At 45.2% G+C, this 21,150-nt stretch overlaps 1 protein-coding gene across 1 annotated transcript; it reads left to right on the top strand.

The window, feature by feature from the left end:
• The first annotated feature begins 2,976 nt into the window (after positions 1 to 2,976).
• WNT8B (Wnt family member 8B) lies at positions 2,977 to 11,907 on the top strand. The gene is made up of 6 exons (XM_074236169.1): positions 2,977 to 2,982; positions 3,643 to 3,723; positions 6,378 to 6,516; positions 7,895 to 8,020; positions 11,134 to 11,276; positions 11,374 to 11,907. Exons 1-6 carry the CDS (start codon positions 2,977 to 2,979, stop codon positions 11,905 to 11,907), a joined length of 1,029 nt encoding a protein of 342 aa, XP_074092270.1.
• The last annotated feature ends 9,243 nt before the right edge of the window (positions 11,908 to 21,150 follow it).

Here is a 21,150-nt window from a genome sequence, read left to right as displayed (position 1 = left end):
GAAGGAAAAAACACCTTAAAAACAGAATTGGTCAAATGGTGAAAGAGGAACAAAAATCCGAGGAAGAGAATGCTTTGGAAAGCAGGATTGGCCAAACGAAAATAGATATACAGAAATTCACTGAAGAAAAGAATTCCTTAAAAATTAGAATTGGCCAAGTAAAAAAAGAGATATAAGAGCTCATTGAAGAAAATAATTCCTTAAAAGTTAGAATTGAGTGAATGGAAACTGATGACTTTATGCGACATCAAGAAACAATCAAGCAAAATCAAAAGAATGAAAAAGATAAAATTCAAAATATATCATTGGACAAACAACTGGCCTGGAAAATAGATCCAGGACAGATAAAAAATCATTGGAATACCCAAAAGCCATGAGTTTAAAAAATGTCTAGACATCATCTTTCAAGAAATTATCAAGAAACTGCTGTTAGTCTAGAATCAGAGGGTAAAATAGAAACTGAAAGAATCCACTGATCATCTCCTAAAAGAGACGCCAAAACTAAAATTCCAGGAATATTAGAGGCAAATTTCAGACCTCCCAGTTCAAAAACAAAATACTGCAAGCTAAAAAAAGAAAGATTCAAATATCATGGAGCCACAGGCAGAATAACATAAGATTTAGCAGCTTCTAAATATGGGTTTGGAATATGATATTCTAGAGGGCAAAAGAGCTAGATTACAACCAAGAATGACCTCAACAAAACTGAGTATAATCCTTCAGAAGGAAAAATGGATATTCAAAGAAAAGGAAGACTTTCAATAATTTCTGATGAAAAGATCAGAACTGAATAGAAAATTTGACTTTCTAATACAAGATACAAAAGAATCATAGAGAGGTAAACAGGAAAGGAAAGTTATAAGGGATTTGATAAGGTTAAACTGTTTATATTCTTACATGGAAAATGAAATTTATAATTCCTAAAAATTTTCTCATTATTAGGGCAGCTAGAAGGAATATATACAGACAAAATACAGAGGTATGAATTGAATGTGATAAGATTATCTAACAATAAAAATAAGGTATGAGAAAGAAGAATGCACTGAGGGAAGAGGAAAGATAGAGGTAAAATGGACCAAATTATCTGACATAAAAGAGGCCTGAAATATTTTTTTAAGAAAGATTTTATTTATTTTGAGTTTTACAATTTTTCCCCAATTCTTGCTTCTCTCCCCCGACCCCCACAGAAGGCATGCCATTAGTCTTTACATTGTTTCCATGGTATACATTGATCCTAGTTGAATGTGATGACAGAGAAATCATATCATTAAGGAAGAAAAATAAAGTATGAGATAGTAAAATTACATAATAAGATAATGGGTTTTTCCCTAATTTGAAGGTAATAGTCTTAGGTCTTTGTTCAAACTCCACAATTCTTTCTCTGGATACAGATGGTATTTTCCATTGCCGATAGCCCAAAATTGTCCCTGGTTGTTGCACTGAAGGGATGAGCAAGTCCATCAAGGTTGATCATCACCCTCATGTTGCTGTTAGGGTGCACAGTGTTTTTCTGGTTCTGCTCATCTCACACCTAAAAGATTTTGCAGTGGAGGGGGAAATGGAGGAAGTGAGAAGGGAGCACACAAACCTTTCTTTAACTGAAATTGGCTCAAAGTGAGAATAATATATGCACTCATTGCATACTGGAAAGAAGGGATAAAAGAGTGGAGGAGGGAGAGAGCTGAGAGAAAGGAGGGCTGTGTGGAGGAGGTTAAAGTCAGAAACAAAACACTTTTGAGAATGAATAGGGTAAAAGGAGAGAGAAAAAGTAGGATAGATGGAAAAAATAGGATGGAGTTGATAATCATTACCATGAAAATAAATTGCAATGAGTTTCTCTGATAAATTGTTCAATTCTTAAACATAAAGAAAACTGAACCAAACTTATAGAAATGAGACATTCCTCAATAGATAAATGGTGAAAGGATACAAACAGGCAATTTTCAGACAAAGTAACTTTGATATCCTTAGTGATACGAAAAAAATGTTCTAAATCACTATTGATTAGAAAAATACAAATTAAAACATTTGTCAAATTGACCAATATGATGAAAAGAAAAAATGACAAAAATTGGAGGGGATGTGCGAAAACTAAAACACTTATATACTATTGGTGAAGTTGTATACTGATTCAATTATTCTGGAGAACAATTTGGAACTGTACTCAAAGGGCTATAAAACCAAGCATACTCTTTGACCAAGTAATATCACTAACCCAAAGAGATAAAAATAAAAAGGATAAGGACCTATGTGCACAAAACTATTCATGACAGCCCTTTTAGTGGTGGAAAAGAATTGGAAATTAAGGGAATGTCCATCAACTGAGGAATGGTTGAACAAGTGGTTGAATATGATTGTGATGGAATATTATTATTCTATAAGAAACGATGATCAGGATGCTCTCAGAAAAACCTGGAAAGGCTTACATGAACTGATATAAAGTGAAATGAACAGAAGTAGTAGATCATTGTATACAGTAACAGCAATATTGTTATGATGATCAACTGTGATGAACCTAGCTATTCTCAGAAATACAATGATCCAAGACAATTCTGAAGGACTTATGATGAAAAATGCTAACCATCTCCAGAGAAAGAACTGATGGAATCTGAATGCAGATTGAAACATATTTTTTCCTTTACTTTATTTTTCTTTTGTTTTTTGGTCTATGCTTTCTTTCACAGAATGCTTTACTGGGAAATGTGTTTTGAATGACTATACATGTTGAAACTTTGCCAAATTGCTTGCCTTCTCAGTTAGAGGGGGAGGGAAGAAAATGAGTGAATTTGGGACTCAACATTTGAAAAAAGAAGAATGCTAAAATTGTTTTTATATGTAATTAAAAAATAAATGTAAAATAAAATAAAATGCTCAAAAAAATTTCATGGATACCAATGCAACATGTTATTGTTCCCTCTTACATTGCCCATTCACCTCCTTTTCCATTCATATATTGTCTTTTATATCAATTGCAGCATGCAGGTAATTCAAGGTAATTGCCCTCTGGGTCATAAATAATTTGGATTCTTCTAAGGTCACAGCATCCATGATTTGCAGTCATATTGTATATGTGATTGGGTTTTTTTTTAGTTGTTTTTTTTTTTTGCAAGGCAATGGGGTTAAGTGGCTTGCCCAAGGCCACACGGCTAGGTAATTATTAAGTGTCTGAGGCCTGATTTGAACTCAGGTACTCCTGACTCCAAGGCCGGTGCTCTATCCACTGAGGCACCTAGCCACCCCTGGGTTTTTTTTTAATGAACTTTTTTGACAGGGAACATCTTGAGATTACTGAAGGTCTTGTGCTTTTTTTAATGGAAGATATTTCATTCTTTGCATTTATATCCCCAGTACCTAGCACAGTAGTCAGCACATAATAGGAACTTAATAAATACTTTTTGATTGATAATTAATAGATGGAACCTTGCACACTGAGCTGAAAGGAACTGGTAGTTGGGAGATAAAGAATGATCTAAGATGATCAGGTCAGGGGATTCAGCTGAAAGTGGGAATGACCAATGAGAGAAGGGAGAAAAATGAATCAAGCAGGTATCCAAAGTGCTTGTTAGAACTGAATGTGAAGGTAGAGTGGGGAGGAGGATAGTGAGATGGAACAGATGGAAAAGGAGCAGCCACTTGGGGTAGGGGACAGTTGATTCATCTTTTCATATTCTGATCTCTGTCTATTCTAGGTCAGTCAATAATTTCCTGATGACTGGTCCAAAGGTAAGAGAAACTTTTGAGTTCCACCTTTGGAGTCTCCTCCCTTTATTCTTTGGTCACTTCTTGATAGCATATTAATCATCTATCACCTTTTCTCAAAGGGGTCAGGACAACCTCATACATTTTCCCACTTCCCATGTCTTTGTTCACACAATCCTTCTGCCTACAATGCCTTCCCCACCTCTTCTCCTTTTAGATCCATCTCAAATACCACTTTCTACAGGAAGCCTTCTCTGAACCCCAGTCAATGAGAAGGGATCTTTCTCACTATTACCTTCCCTCTGAACTTAGTCTAAACCTTTTTTGTGATCTTGTACTCTGTTTCATATCATAATAATCTGTAACCACATCAGCACTACTTGTTCATAAGATCCTTCAGTTCAGGAGGTGGGGCAAAAATCCAATAGTCCCTGGCCTTTAGCTACTTATATTCTATCATATCACATGCAATAAGAAGCCCCCTTGAGTCTTTTCTCTAGGGTAAACACCTCTACTTCCTTCAACTAAATCAATATTCCAGATTACCAAGACAGAATAAGGGAAGATTACCCTTTTTGAGAGCAGGGGATCTAACATACCACACTATTGAAGAATTTTTAACTTTCAACTGAAACCTTCAGTTATGCCTTTTATAAACTGTTGCCTATCTCTGAATAGCACATGAACGGTAGACCAACTTTCTACTGTGTCCTACCTATGTTAGTCCCTCTCAGCATCTACACACAGAATGAATGGGTTCTCAGCAAATATTCATTACTGTGGATAGAGTGGATAGAGAACTGGTCTTGGAGTCAGGAGGATGGGAGTTCTAAACCAACCTCAGATAACTTTACACTGTGACCTTGGGCAAGTCACTTAACTCTGATTGCCTCACTTCCAAGGTCATCTCCAGTCATCCTGATTCTTATCTGGGTACTGGATCCAGATGGCCTTGGAGGAGAAGTGAGACTGGTAAATTAGCACAGCACCCCCTTCACTCAAATCTAATTCATTTGCTTGTCATGACATCACCTACCCTGGCATCATGGTCTTCAAGAATAAAGGACAACATCATCATCATCATCATCATCATCATATGTTGGTTGATGGTCCGGGACTGCTATAATTTGTAGCATTATTAATGACATGATAATCCAGTAAGATTGATGTTGGTCTGGCTATGGCCTCTGTAGTTTTCATCATATTGGCCACATCTCTGGAGACTAATGACTCAGTGGGCCAAAACTGCTATCAGAGGTCTCCACATAAAAAGCAAAGTTGATGCTGAGGGAGGTACCCTGCTCTTTAGAATGGGAAGACATAATCAAAATTAGAATAATAGTGCCTATGATACTTAACTGTGTATTAGAGGATGGGGGAGTGACTAGGAAAGTTCATTTTACAGATGGAGAAGCTAAAACACAGACAGGATGAGTGGCCAAAGACAGAATGGCAAATTGGGAAGTCAATATGGAGTCTCAACTTTCAGGTTACTGCCTCGACTTCCAGGCCAAGATGCTCCTCCCTCCCTTCCTCACACAGAATCAGATCTAGAGGAGCTCTTAGAGATCATCTCATTTTATAAATAAGGAAACTGAGCCCCAGAGAAGTTAAATGATTTGTTCAAGATCATATTCATAGGAGAGTGCAAAACTGGGATCCATCCTCAAACCCCCAAGTCAGTACTCTTCCCACTAGACTATGAAGGAATAGGGCTTTTAGGCTATTAAAATCTGGAAACTCCTAAGCCTGACACTATAGGTAAGTGGACAAACCCTTGGGGTATCCCACTAGGGAACACCCTCAGAGGTTAAAAGCTGTTTTCAAGGCTATTACTGAGCTCATGACATAGATTTATCACAACCAATTCTGTTGGTGTTCTCAAGCAACTGGATGGAATGACCCCAGCTCATGACTCCTCTAAGGAAGCTACATCTAAAATCAGGCATTAACCAAATCAACAAGGATTTATTAAGCATCTGCCCTGTGCCAGTCAGAAATGAAATACTCTCTGCCTTCAAAGACTTACAGTCAATCAGGGAAAATGAATACAAATGTTTATATATGATAAGTGGAAGGTAATGAGAAGGTAAAAGGGGGCTGCCCTATTGTGAGATCCTGTCATATTCTCTTTTCTTTTTTTAATATCTTATGGATTTTCAGAAATAAATCTAATATTAGTTTTGAACAGGAGCAGTGAGAGCTCTGTGTCTTCTGGGTTATATATGTATATACATATATGTATATACATATATAGGCTGTGGACAGCTCCAGGATTTTAGAGAGACTCAGGGCTATTAACCACAGCTGCTGCCTTTCTACCCCCCCCCCCCCCCAGGGTCAGCTGGCCTGATCTTCTTGTACTACCTGCCCATTCTGAGGGCAGGCATGTTCCAATAATGATGAGGTTGGCAGCCAGATATTCAAGTGTTAGGTGATGCTGGTGGCTTGGGGAGGAGAGTTAGATTTGACCTGCATGGGAACAATCTCAGATGTGAACATAGCCGTTTGCATATTGTCTCCATTCCAACTATGAGTTCTTTGAGAGCAGAGGCTATCTGTAGCCTTTCCTTGTGTCTCTCTTCAATGCTTAAAACAGCATCTAGAACCTAGTAGGTACTTAATGCTGATTGACTGACAGACCTGGGTGATTGTGCATGCTGACTCTGTCCCTGCAGGCCTATCTGATCTACTCCAGTAGTGTGGCCGCTGGTGCCCAAAGTGGCATTGAAGAATGCAAATACCAATTTGCCTGGGACCGATGGAACTGCCCCGAGAGAGCGCTCCAGCTGTCCAGTCATGGCGGGCTACGCAGTGGTAAGGAAAGCCTCAGCCGCAGCTCCTGGGACCCTTTGGCCACAGGTTAGAGCCCCATATCCTGGCACAGCCCTGAACATATGAATGCTCCCCTTCAGGACATTCTCTGGACCTGGCCTCAATTCTCCATTCGGCTCCTTCTTTGAAATCTTGTCTACCCGGAAAGATTGCTTTCTCCTCTGCCTGAACAGCTTCTGCCCTGTGGACCTTGATTTCTAATGCTGCTTCATCTTTATTCTGTCCCACTGTCTGCCCCCACAGACCTCTATTATCAGAGGAGGAGCTGGTTGATATGTGGGGTTACTTTTTGTTTTTCCAGTACCTTGCTCATTAGGTGTTTAATATTTCTTGGATTGAATCCAGGAGGCATGCTACTTCCAAGTAATATATGCACGCTAACATACACGGACAAACATACATGCATCCATTCATATCACTTCTCAAAGAGCCTGCAGTCCAGCTGGGGATTTTCATACTTGAAGAGCTTTGGTTCCCTCTGGCTGTAGCTATTCTGGAGACAATTTGTCTCAGATTTCTACAGCAGGATCCTCAGTCTCATCCTTTTCAATTTCCTTCAGGCTCTGTCCTGGCCCAGACCCATTTTCAGGCCCTATTTCACCTAGGGACCTTTTCTTGAGTTCCCAGAAGACACAACTGGCAGAGCATCAGAGGAAAGCAAAGACAGACAAGTTGTGCAAGGGACAGAGGGAATGAAAGGAGAGCTTGGAAAATGGAGCATAGAACAGATGGGGAGGGAAATGATAAACTGTAAGGTTGGATGTGTTATACTATTCTAACATAAATGCACATATGTACTTATATATGTGTGATAGTATATTTATGTACCTACACACTCATATATATTATATATATATATATATATATATATATATATATATATATATATATATATATATATATATATATATATCAGAACTATCAACAATTAGTTGACGAACTTGGAAATGTTTAACGTAGAGAAGATTCTACCTGAGTAACCAGGCTTCCATTCAAGACAAAGTATTCTTAGAAAGGATATGTTAGCTATCTTCAAGTATCTGAAGCACTCAGCACCTATTAGGCCCTTAATATTGATTGGTTGATTACCATAGGCAAGAGAGATCAGACATATTTTTCTTGACCTCAGATTTGCAGAGATTCTACCTTTAGCTCAGCACAATTGAAGCTATTGAAAATGGGCTGGGCTACTTCTCTGAGGTTGGAAGATGTCCAAACAGAACCTGGTTGATCACCTGTGTAGTGAGGATTCCTGCTTTCCTGTATGGGTTCAGTTAGATATCCTCTGAGGTTGGCATGGACATTGAATGGGAGGCTACCTACACCCCCCTCGAGATGTCCTCATTCTGATTCCTGACAGCCAATCGAGAGACAGCTTTTGTGCATGCTATCAGCTCTGCCGGCGTCATGTACACCTTGACTCGCAACTGCAGCCTTGGGGATTTTGACAACTGTGGATGTGATGATTCCCGAAATGGACAGTTGGGTAAGTACCCAGTATGGAGGGTCGGTGGGCGTGGGAGTCAGGGGCAGAAATAAAAATATGAAGGGAGCAAGACACTCTGTGGCATCAGGCAGAGGGTCTGGACCTTTTCACTAAGGGGAAAGGGCTGAGTCAATGAAATCACTTCCCAAGAGATAGACGAGGCTGAACCCAGACCTTCCCATAGAACCAGACTCAGAAGAGATAAGAACCTAGATGGGGTTGCAAAAAGCCCAGAATGTACCTTTTCTCCCCAAATTATTCTCATCAGGAAACGACAACTGAAGCAAATTTTTGAAGCAAATCCTCCCTTCTCTCCTGAGCTTGAAGACTATTTTTTTTCAATGTTTCATCCATCAACACTCCTGTCCTTTCCCTTGCTTTTCTCTTCCTGGGGCCATTCTCCCCTTCTTTTTCCTGATTCCCCTCATCCTCATCCTGGGAGCACGTCCCCTAGATTTCTGCTCCTTCAGGTCAATCATTTTCTCATCCTCCCCAAGCCCATCCTCACAACACCAATCCCTACAACCCTAAATCCTGTTCTATAAATCACCAAATGCTAATTCCTGTCTCCCCCTCAGACTCTTACATTCCCTACCCCACAAAGTTCCCTACCACATTCTCTCCTCAGCCTTTTCCTTCTACTTCCTTGCTCCTCTCCCTGGCCCTACCCTGCATAGATCTGACTTAACCTGACACCCCACTTTCTTTTTTTAAATTTTATTTAAAGCCATGAGGTTAAGTGACTCTAGGTAATTATTAAGGTGTCTGAAGCCAAATTTGAACTCAGATCCTCCTGACTCCCAAGGCCAGTGCTCTATCAACTGCACCACCTAGCTGGTCCCCAATACATTTTAGATATTCAACATGAAGGGTGGTCCTCCTGGTTACACAAGTGAAATCCAATTCCCTCTTTCAACCCATACCCCTGATTCAGAAACACAAAGGTCAATGGTTGTAAGTAGTTCTTCACTGAGAATACTGACTTTAAAGGACATAATACTAATAGCTAGCTTGAAGGTTTGCAGAGAGTTTTACAAATATTATTTGATTCTCACAGCAATCCCAAGAGGTAGGTGCTTTTTATCTCCATTTTACAAATGAGGAAACTGATCCAGTGATTTGCACAGTTAGTATGTGTGCCAAACTGGATTTGGACCCAGGTCTTTCTGACTCCAGGTCAAATATTAGCCACTTTGCTAGATAGGTATCCCAGAAACCCCAGGTACACAAATTTCCCAGAAACTCAAGGGATCTACCTGGTTTTCTACAAGCTGAGATCAACTAATCACTGAATCTAAAAACATTAAGTTTTCACTATATGCCAGTCACTGTGCCAATCTTTGGGGCTACAATGACAAAAATAAAATTTCCTTCTTTTAAAAGATCCCTGGTCCATTTGGGTCATACTCATGATTCATATATAGATGGACATATTAAAATAAGCCTAGGAACTGGACCTGTGGTGTCATTTGAAGTCCCTGATTAGGAAATTCTTTCTATCAATGCAGGTTGGCATCTTACCTGCGACTTATGCCTAAATCACTATGAGATTAAGGGATTTGTCCAGGGTCACACAACTAGCCTGTGTCAGAGTCAGGACTTGAAATGATGTCTTCTTGATTTGAAGGTCTAGCTCCTGAACTCCCCCTTCTGTATAGATGCCAGACATACAAATAAATACATAAATAAACAATAATTTGGGAAGAAAACAGTAGCACCTGGGGAATCAAGATGTAAGCGATATTTAAAATGAACTTGGAAGGAAACTACAGTTTCTAAGAATAGAGGAGGGAGGGCATTCCAGGCCTGTAAAATGGCCTGTGCAGAATCATAGAAGTAGGAAAATGAAGTATCAGGAGTAAGAAATGGTAAGAAAGAACATTTAGCTGAACCACAGAAATTTCTTAATAGCATTTTATTATTTCTAGTTACATGTAGGAACAACTTTTTTTTTTGTTTTTAGTTTTTGCAAGGCAATGGGGTTAAGTGGCTTGCCAAAGGCTACTAAGTGTCTGAGACCAGATTTGAACTCTGGTACTCCTGATTCTAGGGCTGGTGCTCTATCTACTGCGCCACCTAGCCACCCCAGGAACAAGTTTTAACATTCTTTATAAACAAAATTTTGAGCTACAAATTTTCTCCTTCCCCTCTTCTCTTCCTTCCTAAAATGATAAGAATTTAAATTTAAATTTTTAAAGAATACAAAGGAAGCAAATACAATATGATTTCTTGGACAAGTCACTTAAGCCTATTGCCTTGCAAAAGCTAAATAAATAAATAAACAGATAGATAGAAAGGTAGCAGGAGTTCCACTGGTGCTGGATGGATGGATGGATGGATAGATGGATAGATAGATAGATGAATGGAAGGATGGATAGATGATAGAGGGATGGATGGATAGATGATGGATATATGGATGGATGGATGGATGGATAGAGATAGAAGATGGATAGATGGATGGGTGGATCAATGGATGGATGGATAGATGATAGAGGGATGGATGGATAGATGATGGATATATGGATGGATGGATAGAGATAGAAGACGGATAGGTGGATCGATAAATGGATGGATGGATAGCTAGATGAGTGGATGGGTGGATTGATAAATGAATGGATGGATGGATGATGGATAGATGGATGGGTGGATAGCTAAATGAATGGATGGATGGATAGATGATGGATGTATGGAAGGGTGGATAGATGATGGACAGAATAGATAATGGATGGATGGATGGTTAGAGAGACAGGTGATAGGGGGATGGATGGATGGATAGATGATGGATAGATGAATGGATGGATGGATAGATGAATGGATGGTTAGAGAGACAGATGACAGAGGGATGGATGGATGGATAGATGATGTATGTATGGATGGGTGGATAGATGACGGCCAGAATAGATGATGGATGGATGGATAGATAGATGAATGGATGGTTAGAGAGACAGGTGATAGAGGGATGAATGGATGGATGGATAGATGATGGATGTATGGATGGGTGGATAGATAGGCGATGGATGGATGATAGACGGATGATCGGATGGATGTTGGACACAAATGACCGGAGGAGAGGCCGAGGCTTCAGGGCCCCGCCTTCCCGTGTGCCCTCCCAGGCGGCCAGGGCTGGCTGTGGGGCGGCTGCAGCGACAACGTGGGCTTCGGGGAGGCCATCTCCAAGCAGTTCGTGGATGCCCTGGAGACGGGGCAGGACGCCCGGGCGGCCATGAACCTGCACAACAACGAGGCGGGCCGCAAGGTGAGGCGCGCGGTGGGGGCGGGGCGGGCGGGGCCGGGCCGGGGCCGGGCCGGGGCTGAGCCCGCATCCCCCCGCATCCCCCCGCATCCCCCCGCAGGCGGTGAAGGCCACCATGAAGCGCACCTGCAAGTGCCACGGCGTGTCGGGCAGCTGCACCACGCAGACGTGCTGGCTGCAGCTGCCCGAGTTCCGCGAGGTGGGCGCGCACCTGAAGGAGAAGTACCACGCGGCGCTCAAGGTGGAGCTGCTGCAGGGCGCGGGCAACAGCGCGGCGGGCCGCGGCGCCATCGCCGACACCTTCCGCGCCATCTCCACGCGCGAGCTGGTGCACCTGGAGGACTCGCCCGACTACTGCCTGGAGAACAAGACGCTGGGGCTGCCGGGCACGGAGGGCCGCGAGTGCCTGCGGCGGGGCCGCGCGCTGGGCCGCTGGGAGCGCCGCAGCTGCCGCCGCCTCTGCGGGGACTGCGGGCTGGCGGTGGAGCGGCGGCGCGCCGAGACCGTCAGCAGCTGCAACTGCAAGTTCCACTGGTGCTGCGCCGTGCGCTGCGAGCAGTGCCGCCGCCGCGTCACCAAGCACTTCTGCAGCCGCGCCGCGCCGCAGCGCCCGCGCCCGCGCAGGCGCCCCTAGGCCCGGCCCCGCCCCGCGCAGGCGCCCCTGGGGCCCGGCCCCGCCCCGCGCAGGCGCCCCTGGGGCCCGGCCCCGCCCCGCGCAGGCGCCCCTAGGCCCGGCCCCGCCCCGCGCAGGCGCCCCTGGGGCCCGGCCCCGCCCCGCGCAGGCGCCCCTGGGGCCCGGCCCCGCCCCGCGCAGGCGCCCCTAGGCCCGGCCCCGCCCCGCGCAGGCGCCCCTGGGGCCCGGAGGTCCGGCCCCGCCCGCCCCGCGCAGGCGCCCCTAGGACCGCGGAGGCCCGACCCCGCCCGCCCCGCGCAGGCGCCCCTAGGCCCGGCCCCGCCCCGCGCAGGCGCCCCTGGGGCCCGGAGGCCCGACCCCGCCCGCCCCGCGCAGGCGCCCCTAGGACCGCGGAGGCCCGGGTGCCCCACCACGCGCAGGCGCCCGGGCCTCCGGAGGGCGCCCCTCCCCCGCCCGGCCCTCGCGCGTCGCAGGCGGGCCGAGGCCTCCCCGCGCCCGCGCCCGCTCGGCCAGCGCCTCCCCGAGGAGCCCTTCCCTCCCTCCGGTGAAGGCGAGGTGCAGCCCCCGCGGGGCCGCCGCCTCCGGCCGGAGCCAGGAGAGGCGGCCCCCGGCCCCGGCGGCGCCGCGTGGCCGCGCTCGGAGCCCCGCGCCTTCCGGCGGGCGGACGGGCCGCGAGTCGGGTCGGGGCTCGGGGGCCCTGCCCGGGGACCCGTGGCCGAGCCGGGTTCCGAGAGGCGCCGCCGCCTGGGCCGGGCCGAGCTGCCCGGGTCGCCCCCCGGCTCGGGGCCGGGCCGCCGTGAACCCCAGCGCGGGAAGCGAGCCCCGAGCGCCTCGGACCGAATCCGCCGGCATCCGAGCAGGGTCGGCCCCGGGCCTCCTGTCAGCCCTCAGCCCGGGCCCGGCCGTCCTTCCCAAACTTGAGCCCCCGGCCGCGGCTGAAGCTGCGGGCGTCTGTAGCCCCCTAGCCAATGCAATAAAGCAGTAGCCAAGAGCATTGCCCACGGTGATGTTGCTCTCTGATGGGATCCAGCTGGCCAACGGGAGCATTCGGTCAGTTTGCCTCAGAGGGGGCAGGAAAGCGGGTCAGACCAGAAGACATGGGCCGTGCTGCTATTCAAACAGGGTTAGGGTTCTTTCCTGAAACCAGGAACCCTCTCCGCACCCATACCAGTGGTAGAAAAGCAACTTTTAACTTTGAAAACTATATAAATATTTGGTTTGTTTTTCAATCACACTCACTGGTAGTTTCTACCCATCAGTTTTTTTCAAGGTTTTCAATTTTACAACAGAAGGCAACAATAATCTCTACGTTTGCAGCCATGATGAGCATAACTCAAAATTGAACTCATGAGAATAAAATCAGATCCAAAAGGAAGAAAGGAAACATGATAGATGACAAAACTACATATTACAGAAGACAATTTTTAAAAATTGAGGATAATTACATTTGATCTTCCTCTAAACTCCATGGTTCCTTCTCTACAGATGGTATTGCCCATCATAAGTACCCCTAAATTGTCCCTGATTGTTGCACCGATGGAATGAGTGAGCCCATCAAGTTCGATCATCATCCCATGTTGCTGTTAGGGTGTACAATGGTCTTCTGGTTCCGATCAATCTTACTTAGCATCAATTCATGCTAGTCTTTCCAAGCTTTTGTGAAATCCCTATTGTTATAGAACAATAGTGTTCCATCACCTACATACACCACAGTGTGTTCAACCATTCCCCAATTGATAGGCAGGTATCCCCTCAAGTTCCAATTATTTGTCACTACAAACAGAGCAAACAACTATTTTAAAGAGGCAGGGACCTGACAGTGGCAAATGTAAACTGGAGTTTAAAGTAGGGTCAAATAGTATCCTCAATTTTTGCAAGTTGCCTTCTTTAATATGTAATTTTGTTATCTATATACGTCTATCTATATTTGTAATGTTTTCTTCCTTTTGGAGCCTGCTCTCATAACAAGTTCAGTTTCAATATGTGCTTATCAAAAATGCAAATGGAAACAAGCTCCCTCTGCCTTCATATTTGTCTAAACCAAGAGCACCCAAATAGTCAAGAGTCACCCCGGGGGGGGGGGGGTGTCACTGCAGCTGCATTGATTTTCACATTCCTTTCCTCTTCCCATTCATCTGTGATGCTAATAATTCCTTCCCACTAAGCATAATAAGCATAAGACCCTTTCTCTAATTCTCTGCCACCCCCTCTCCATCTTTACCCATCCCTGCAACAGAACCCTCTAATTCTTCACCAACCCTTTCAAGAAACTTCTTTACTCCTTTTGTGATCAGAACCCATGTGTGATAAGAGAACCTGACTGAGCCCTTTGGGTCCCCAATGAGGGCTTCCCCTTCCCATTATTGTTTTAAAATTTTCAATCTCATTTTTATTGATGCCTTTTTGTTGTCACATCACATTCCTTTCCAAAAATAGCTTTCCTCAACAAAGCACCTCTTCTAAAAAAGATCTTAAGAGAAAACAGTGACAATCCAGCAAAACCACATGTTGACTGTACTTGATAGAATATACAACATTTGACATTCATTGCCCCCCTACATCTACAATGGTTATTTTTGAATTACCTATTAAAGATGCAAAATGTGCTGTACAAAAAGAATTGGCCCTGGAACTTAGGGACAAACCATTTAATTACCTGGGCCTCAGTTTTCTCATCGATAAAATAAAAGGGTTGGTCTACAATAATTAATAATAGTATTTATATAGTATTTTTAAGGTTTGTAAAGTGCTTTACATGTATTATTTCTTCCTATAGTTGTTGTTGAGTGGTTTCACTCATGTCTGATTCTTCATGGCCTCAGTTGAAATTTTCTTGGCAAAGTACAGTGAGTGATTTGTCATTTCCTTCTCCAGCTCATTTTTTAGATGAGAGATTGAGGTAAACACAGTTGAATGACTTGTGCAGGGTAACACAGCTACTAAGGGGCTGAGATCAAATTTGAACCCATGTCATTCTTATTTCAGGTCCTGTCCTCTTATCAAATATTCCCTCTAACTGCTTGTATTATTTCTTATAAATCCATTAATAGTTCACATTTTCTGAACACTTTACTATTTAGAAAGTGTTTCCCTCACAACAGACCTCAGGAGATAACTTTTATCCCTATGTTATGTCATAAAACTGATTTAATCCATGGAGGAAGCAAATGGAAATCATTTGAAACTTAGGGTCTTACAGTCTTGAGGTTCAGAGAGATTGTAGAGGGAGTGGGAGAAAACAAACTCTTGAAACAAATATGCACAATGGAGAAAAAAGAATTCCTGTATGATCCAAGTCCAATATATTTCTCCATCTGCAGGACTCATCACTTTTCTCTCAGGAGATGCATAGAATTCTTCATTGTGGATCCTCTGGAATCATAGTTGGTCATTGATAAGATTCCTATTTATTTGTTTTTCCAACTACATGCAATGGTAGTTTTTACTAATCTTTTTTTTTAGGGTTTTTTTTTGCAAGGCAAATGGGGTTAAAGTAGCTTGCCCAAGGCCACACAGCTAGGTAATTATTAAGTGTCTGAGACCAGATTTGAACCCAGGTACTCCTGACTCCAGGGCTGGTGCTTTATCCACTGTGCCACCTAGCCACCCCTCATTATTTAATATTTTATTTTTTATTTTATATTTTATTTGTTTTTCCAACATCATGCAATGGTAGTTTTTACCAATCATTATTTTTAAAATATTTTGTATTTTATATTTCATTTGCTTTTCCAACTATATGCAATGGTACTTTTTTTTTGTTTTTAGTTTTTGCAAGGCAATGGGGGTTAAGTGGTTTAATTATTAAGCGTCTGAGGTCGGATTTGAACTCAGGTCCTGACTCTAGGGCCCGTGTTCTATCCACTGCACCACCTAGCCGCCCCCATACTGATCATATTGTGAGAGAAGAACATTGGCATGATTCTTGTCTTTTAAAAGTCATTCGTCGGGGCGGCTAGGTGGTGCAGTGGATGGAGCACCCGCCCTGGAGTCAGGAGGGCCTGAGTTCAAATTTGGCCTCAGACGCTTAATAACGACCTAGCTGTGCGGCCTTGGGCAAGCCACTTAACCCCACTGCCTAGCAAAAACCTAAAAAAAAACAAAACTAAAAGTCATTCGTCATTAGTGTTACAGTTATTGTGTAAACTGGCCTGGATCTATTCACCTTTGTTTCTGAAACCCTTCCTTTGCGGCTCCCTAGTATTGCACCCCAGCTACTGGGCGGCTAGGTGGGGCAAAGCATAGAGCTCTGGTCTTGGATTCGGGAGGACCGAAGTTCGAATCCAAGGGCAGATACTTGCCCCACATCCGGGGCCATCTCCAGGGGTCCAGATTCATACCTGGCCACCAGACCCCGGTGACTGGAGGAGAAAGTGAGGCTGGGGATTTAGCACCGCATCCCCCTCCCTCAGACCCAGTCCACCGGCTTGGCCTGGCATCGCCCCCATGCCCTGGCATCGCCCTGCGATGCCCTGGTCTTCTTTCCGCCATCGGGAGTCGGCTCCCAATAGAAAGCCATCTATTGAGCTAGTTGCCAAGTCACACCAACTTCCCTCCCCGGCCACGCTTGAACCCAGGCCCTGGCACTTGTAGAGGCGAGCTAACTTGTCCCCCGGGCCCAGGGGCACAGTGCCGGGGGCCCCTCCCCAGTCTGAGGCGGGGGGAGGCTGCAGCTGGAGGGCCCGGGAGGAGCGGGGCCACAGGGCCCGGAGGCTCGGGTCCGCTTCCTTTAATTAAGCCGCATTCCAGGAGGACTGTGGACGTGGCTCCCCGAGGGGCGGGGAAGAAAGGCGGGGGGCCCAGCGGCCCGCGGGAGGAGCTGGGGAGGGGGCCCGGCCGCACCCCCTTGGGGCAGCGGCGGCCGAGGGGGCCCTTCTCCCCCCTTTCACTGGCACAAAGGCTGCGCAGTCCATCAGCCCCCCGCTGGCCCGCACCGCCGCCGGCCCGCTAATCCGCGCTCGGGGCCTTTCTCCCCTTCAATGGGCTCTTGGCTTCAAAGCCAGTGTCTCTGGGGGCTCACACTGCGCCTTCAAAGGCAGTCAGCCACTATTATCCGGCCCCGAGCCAATGGCATTGCCAAGCCGGCCCGCCGCACAATGCCCCCCAACAGGCTCCCAGCCCGGCCCCGCCTGGAGGCGGGCCCGGCCAGCCCGGCCTGGCCCAGCCCAGAAGCGGCCCTGACTGAGGCCGAGCCCTTGTCTAGCCAGCCGTGCCACCCGGGCCAGCCTCGCTCCCTGCCAACCCCCCAGCTGCCGCAGAGGCCCCGAGCACAGCTGGGGCCCGAGATTTGGGGGGCAGAAGGAGGCGGCCGTCGCCCCAGCCGTTGTTTCAGTGGCACAGACATCCGGGGGGGCAGTGCTGGAGGAACCCGGGGGAGCAGACAGTGGGGAGCAAAAGGGGCTGGAAATCGCACCTGATTCCTGGAGGAGAGGAGACAGGAGGGGGAGGGGAGGAAAGGGGAGGGGGGGACCAGAGAGGAGAGGAGAGAAGGGGGGGGACGGGGAGAGGAAGAGGGAAAGGGAAGGAGGGGGGGAATGGGAAGGGACAGGGAGGAGAGAGAGGGAGTGGGAGAGCCGGGAGGGGAGAGCCCTCTCCTCTCTCTGCCTGTTCCTTGGGACAGAGAACCACAGCCCAAGCCAGTGGCCACCTTGGAATACAAAGTAGTATAGCAGCCTCAGGGCTTCTTATATCCATGTTCCAGTGACTGGACCTCTGTCTCTGTTTCGGTTCTATCTCGGTCAATTAGGAAGGACGATTGAATATGGGCAAGCCTAAGGCCCTGGTGAAGCACCACCACCACCACCACCACCACCACCACCACCACCACCACCACCACCACCACCACCGCTCCCACAATCACCACCACCACCAAAGACACAGTCAAGATTGCAGGTGCCTCAGAGCCAGATGTCATTCCCAGGGAGGAAATGAGACACTAGGAAGGCTGATTCACAGCTGAGGGGTATCAGCAGAACCTTCCCCCGCAGAGAGAAAAGGGACCCTGAGATCAGACTCTGAGGTCATTCTCTAAGTTTTAGTCTAAAAGGTGCAGAGAAGGAAAGGAATGGTCATTTAGTGAGCACCTACTCTATGTCAGACACCAAAGTAAGCATTTGCAAATATTTCATTTGATCCTCATGACAACCTTGAGGGTTAGGTGTTGTTTTTATTCCCATTTTTCAGTTAAAGAAATGGAGGCACACAGAAGTTAAGTGATCTGCCCAGAGTCACAAGGAGAGGATGCATCTGAAGCCAAGTTTGAACTCCAATCTCCAGGCGTAGTGCTCCCTCCTTTGGGCCACCAAGTTATGTTACAGAATTGTCTCATAGCTGCTCTTCAGAGACTGATACTCCGGGATGGGCAGCTCCTTCCTCCCCACCTACTCAGGTAGCTGCTGATGAATGCAGACAGTGCGTCACACAGGCTTCTGTCACAGACAGATCAGGTGGGCAACCAGTGTGACCATTCCTGGGAAGTAAGTGCTGATTATTATCCCCATTTTACAGGTGAGAAAACAGAGGCAAACAGAGACTAAAGTGACTTGTCCAAGATCACACAGCTCATAAGTAGCTGAGTCTGGATTTGAATCTTAGGTTTTGGGTTAGGTTTCCAGGACTCTCATCCACTGAACTACCTATCTTTGCTATGGATTAGAGATTATTCCTCTTTTTCAGGGATTGCAGGATGGTGATTGTGAATGAGGAACAAGGTGTATCTACTTCCTTCACTTCTCCATCTTTGCTCTAGGATTTCTGAGCTCTGTAACTGGTTGAGGAGCATGAGTGTATGGTATTGTAAAGTTCCCTGATTTACCTGTTAAGAAGAAATGCAGGCTCTTATCTATGGGGCCATGGAGCTCTCCGAGGCTTGATGAAAACACCTATGAAGTTTGTATTGGGGAAAGGGGGAGAGACCTTTTTGGTAAAGACAAGAAATAATGTAAACTTGTAGAATACTAGCCAACTACTAAGAGAATGAATCTTTGTTTTTCTTTTTTTCTTTCTTTTAGATTTTTCAATGCAATGGGGTTAAATGGCTTGCCCAAGGCCACACGGCTAGGTGTCTGAGATCGGATTGAACCCAGGTACTCCTGACTCCAGGGCCGGTGCTGAGAATGAATCTTTCCAGAAATATCAGGGAGAGTACTATTTTTTTTCTATGCACATGGAAAAGCTGTGAAACTGGTACAGCACCCCAAAATAGGGAACTGCCATACCACAGCCTTCATCTGGTTGCAGATTTGTTAACTGCAAAGTTAACTATAAAGAATAATCTTTAATAAATCTCTTGACTCTATTAAGTCTTGTGTGCAGGCTTCCTTTTTTCCTTTCCTAGTGTGGACACTAGATTATTACCTAATCACTCCTTTGGAGAGGCATACAAATGCCAACCACTGAAGGAACTGGAATGGGTAGGAATAATTAATCAAGGCTCTTCTTCATTTTTTTAAACTCTTCAAACTCAATTGGTCGTGAAAATGACCTGAATTTATCTCACTTTGAATCCCTTGGCCCCCCACCCCCACCCCATCATCCTTCTGTTGACATTCTTCTAATTCTTATCTCTGGCCATATCTACAATTCACCTCTACTTCTACTCTACTTTCTCCTTTTCTAAAAGTTTACTGGTGCTAATTGGCTAAATGAAACTGGGGTACTAATCTTCTGGGGTTAACATTGGGGATAACATAACAGAATGGTGACTCAAACTGATAGAATTACAGAAAAGATGATCCTTGGCTATCTCAAGAGTCTTGATAGGATGTTATCATCTGGGGGACCTAATTCATCATTGTGAGTAGGGATTGGGATTAACACCTCAAAACACATGTTACAGAATCAAAAGGCCTGGATTAACTTCTATCTCTGTCTTTTATTAACTATATGACCTTAAACAAGGTCCTGTTCATAATTTCCTCATCTATAAAATGAGACTTAGACTGGATAATCTGGGAGGTCCCTTCTGACTAAATTTATGTTCCTTGATCTTGGTGATTCAACATTCCTCTAAAACTACTCTCTCAAAGGTCATCGGTGACTTCCGAGATGCTAAGTAAAATCCTTCCTTAGTCCTTCATTCTCTAACACCTTTGAGTAATTGTGGCACTACCCACCACCCACTGCTCATGGACATTCAGTCTTCCCTTTGTTTCTGTGACTGCTATCTCTGGATCTCTTTCATTGATTTACTATCTTCCTTCCAGGTAAATGTTCTCCAGGACTGTGTATTAGAGCCTCTCCTTTCTCTAAACTCTTGACCCTGGTGATATCATTGCTTCCAATGGATTCATTTGACACAAGAATAGATATGATGCCCAAATCTATATATCTGTTCAGCCCAAATTTCTCCTCTGATCTCTACTACCAACTGCAGGATAGAAATCACCACATAGGTATTACAACAGCACCTTAAATTCAACATGTCCAAAAATGAACTCATCAGTCTCCCTTCTCCCTCATCCCAACTACCTTTTTTTGGTTACACTTTCATAATTCTTCATCACTGAAATACATTTCAGTTTACCCTTTCTCTCATTTCTCAGTTCCAATTAGTTATCAAGTTTTGCTAATGCCACCACCAAAAATTATCTTGCATCTATCTGTCCTGTGCTTTCAAATCATATAGTTGCCACTCTAGTCCAGGTCCTCAACAACTCTCACCTGGATATATTAGCTTACTAAATGGTCTCCATACCTCCATTTTCAAACTCATTCTTCCTAGGCTGACAAAATAATATTCATAGGCATGGAATCACTGTGCCACTCCCCGTGCTCATACATCATTCAGAGGTTCCTTATTGATAAGGGTACAAACTTCCCCAGATATTTAAAAAACTTTGCAATCTGACTCCAATTTACCTTTCCAGTTTACTGTATTATTGTCAACTGTGCTACCAAATATTCTTCTAACTCAATAGGATATCTGCTCCGCCTGCATACGTACAGCCTATTCTCACTCCTGAAAAATACTTCCTCTTCCTCTCCAGTTTTCAGAATCCTTCTCCTCCTTCAAGGCTCATATCTGGTGCCACTTTCCCCATGAAGCTTTCTCTTCTCCTTCCAAGTAAAAGTGTTTTCCAACACAATTTTTCCTAAGGTACTTTTGTCCAGGTCTCTCCTTACTTCGTTTCTCCTCAAATTATCTTAATGAAAATTTCATTTTTCAAAAAATGATGAAAACAACCAGGGAAGCTGCAATTCTGGATTGAAATGGGAATTGTGGAAAGAAGTGACTACAGTCAT

Source organism: Macrotis lagotis, chromosome 4 (assembly GCF_037893015.1).
Source record: "Macrotis lagotis isolate mMagLag1 chromosome 4, bilby.v1.9.chrom.fasta, whole genome shotgun sequence".
NCBI lineage: Eukaryota > Metazoa > Chordata > Mammalia > Peramelemorphia > Peramelidae > Macrotis > Macrotis lagotis.
Note: the sequence above shows the minus strand (reverse complement) of the source record. Positions and strands in the feature narration are given on the sequence as shown.

Coding starts and splice junctions, on each gene's coding strand:
- WNT8B (XM_074236169.1), top strand. Junction 8,021..11,133: donor TTCCCGAAATGGACAGTTGG/GTAAGTACCCAG, acceptor GTGCCCTCCCAG/GCGGCCAGGGCTGGCTGTGG. Junction 11,277..11,373: donor ACAACGAGGCGGGCCGCAAG/GTGAGGCGCGCG, acceptor ATCCCCCCGCAG/GCGGTGAAGGCCACCATGAA.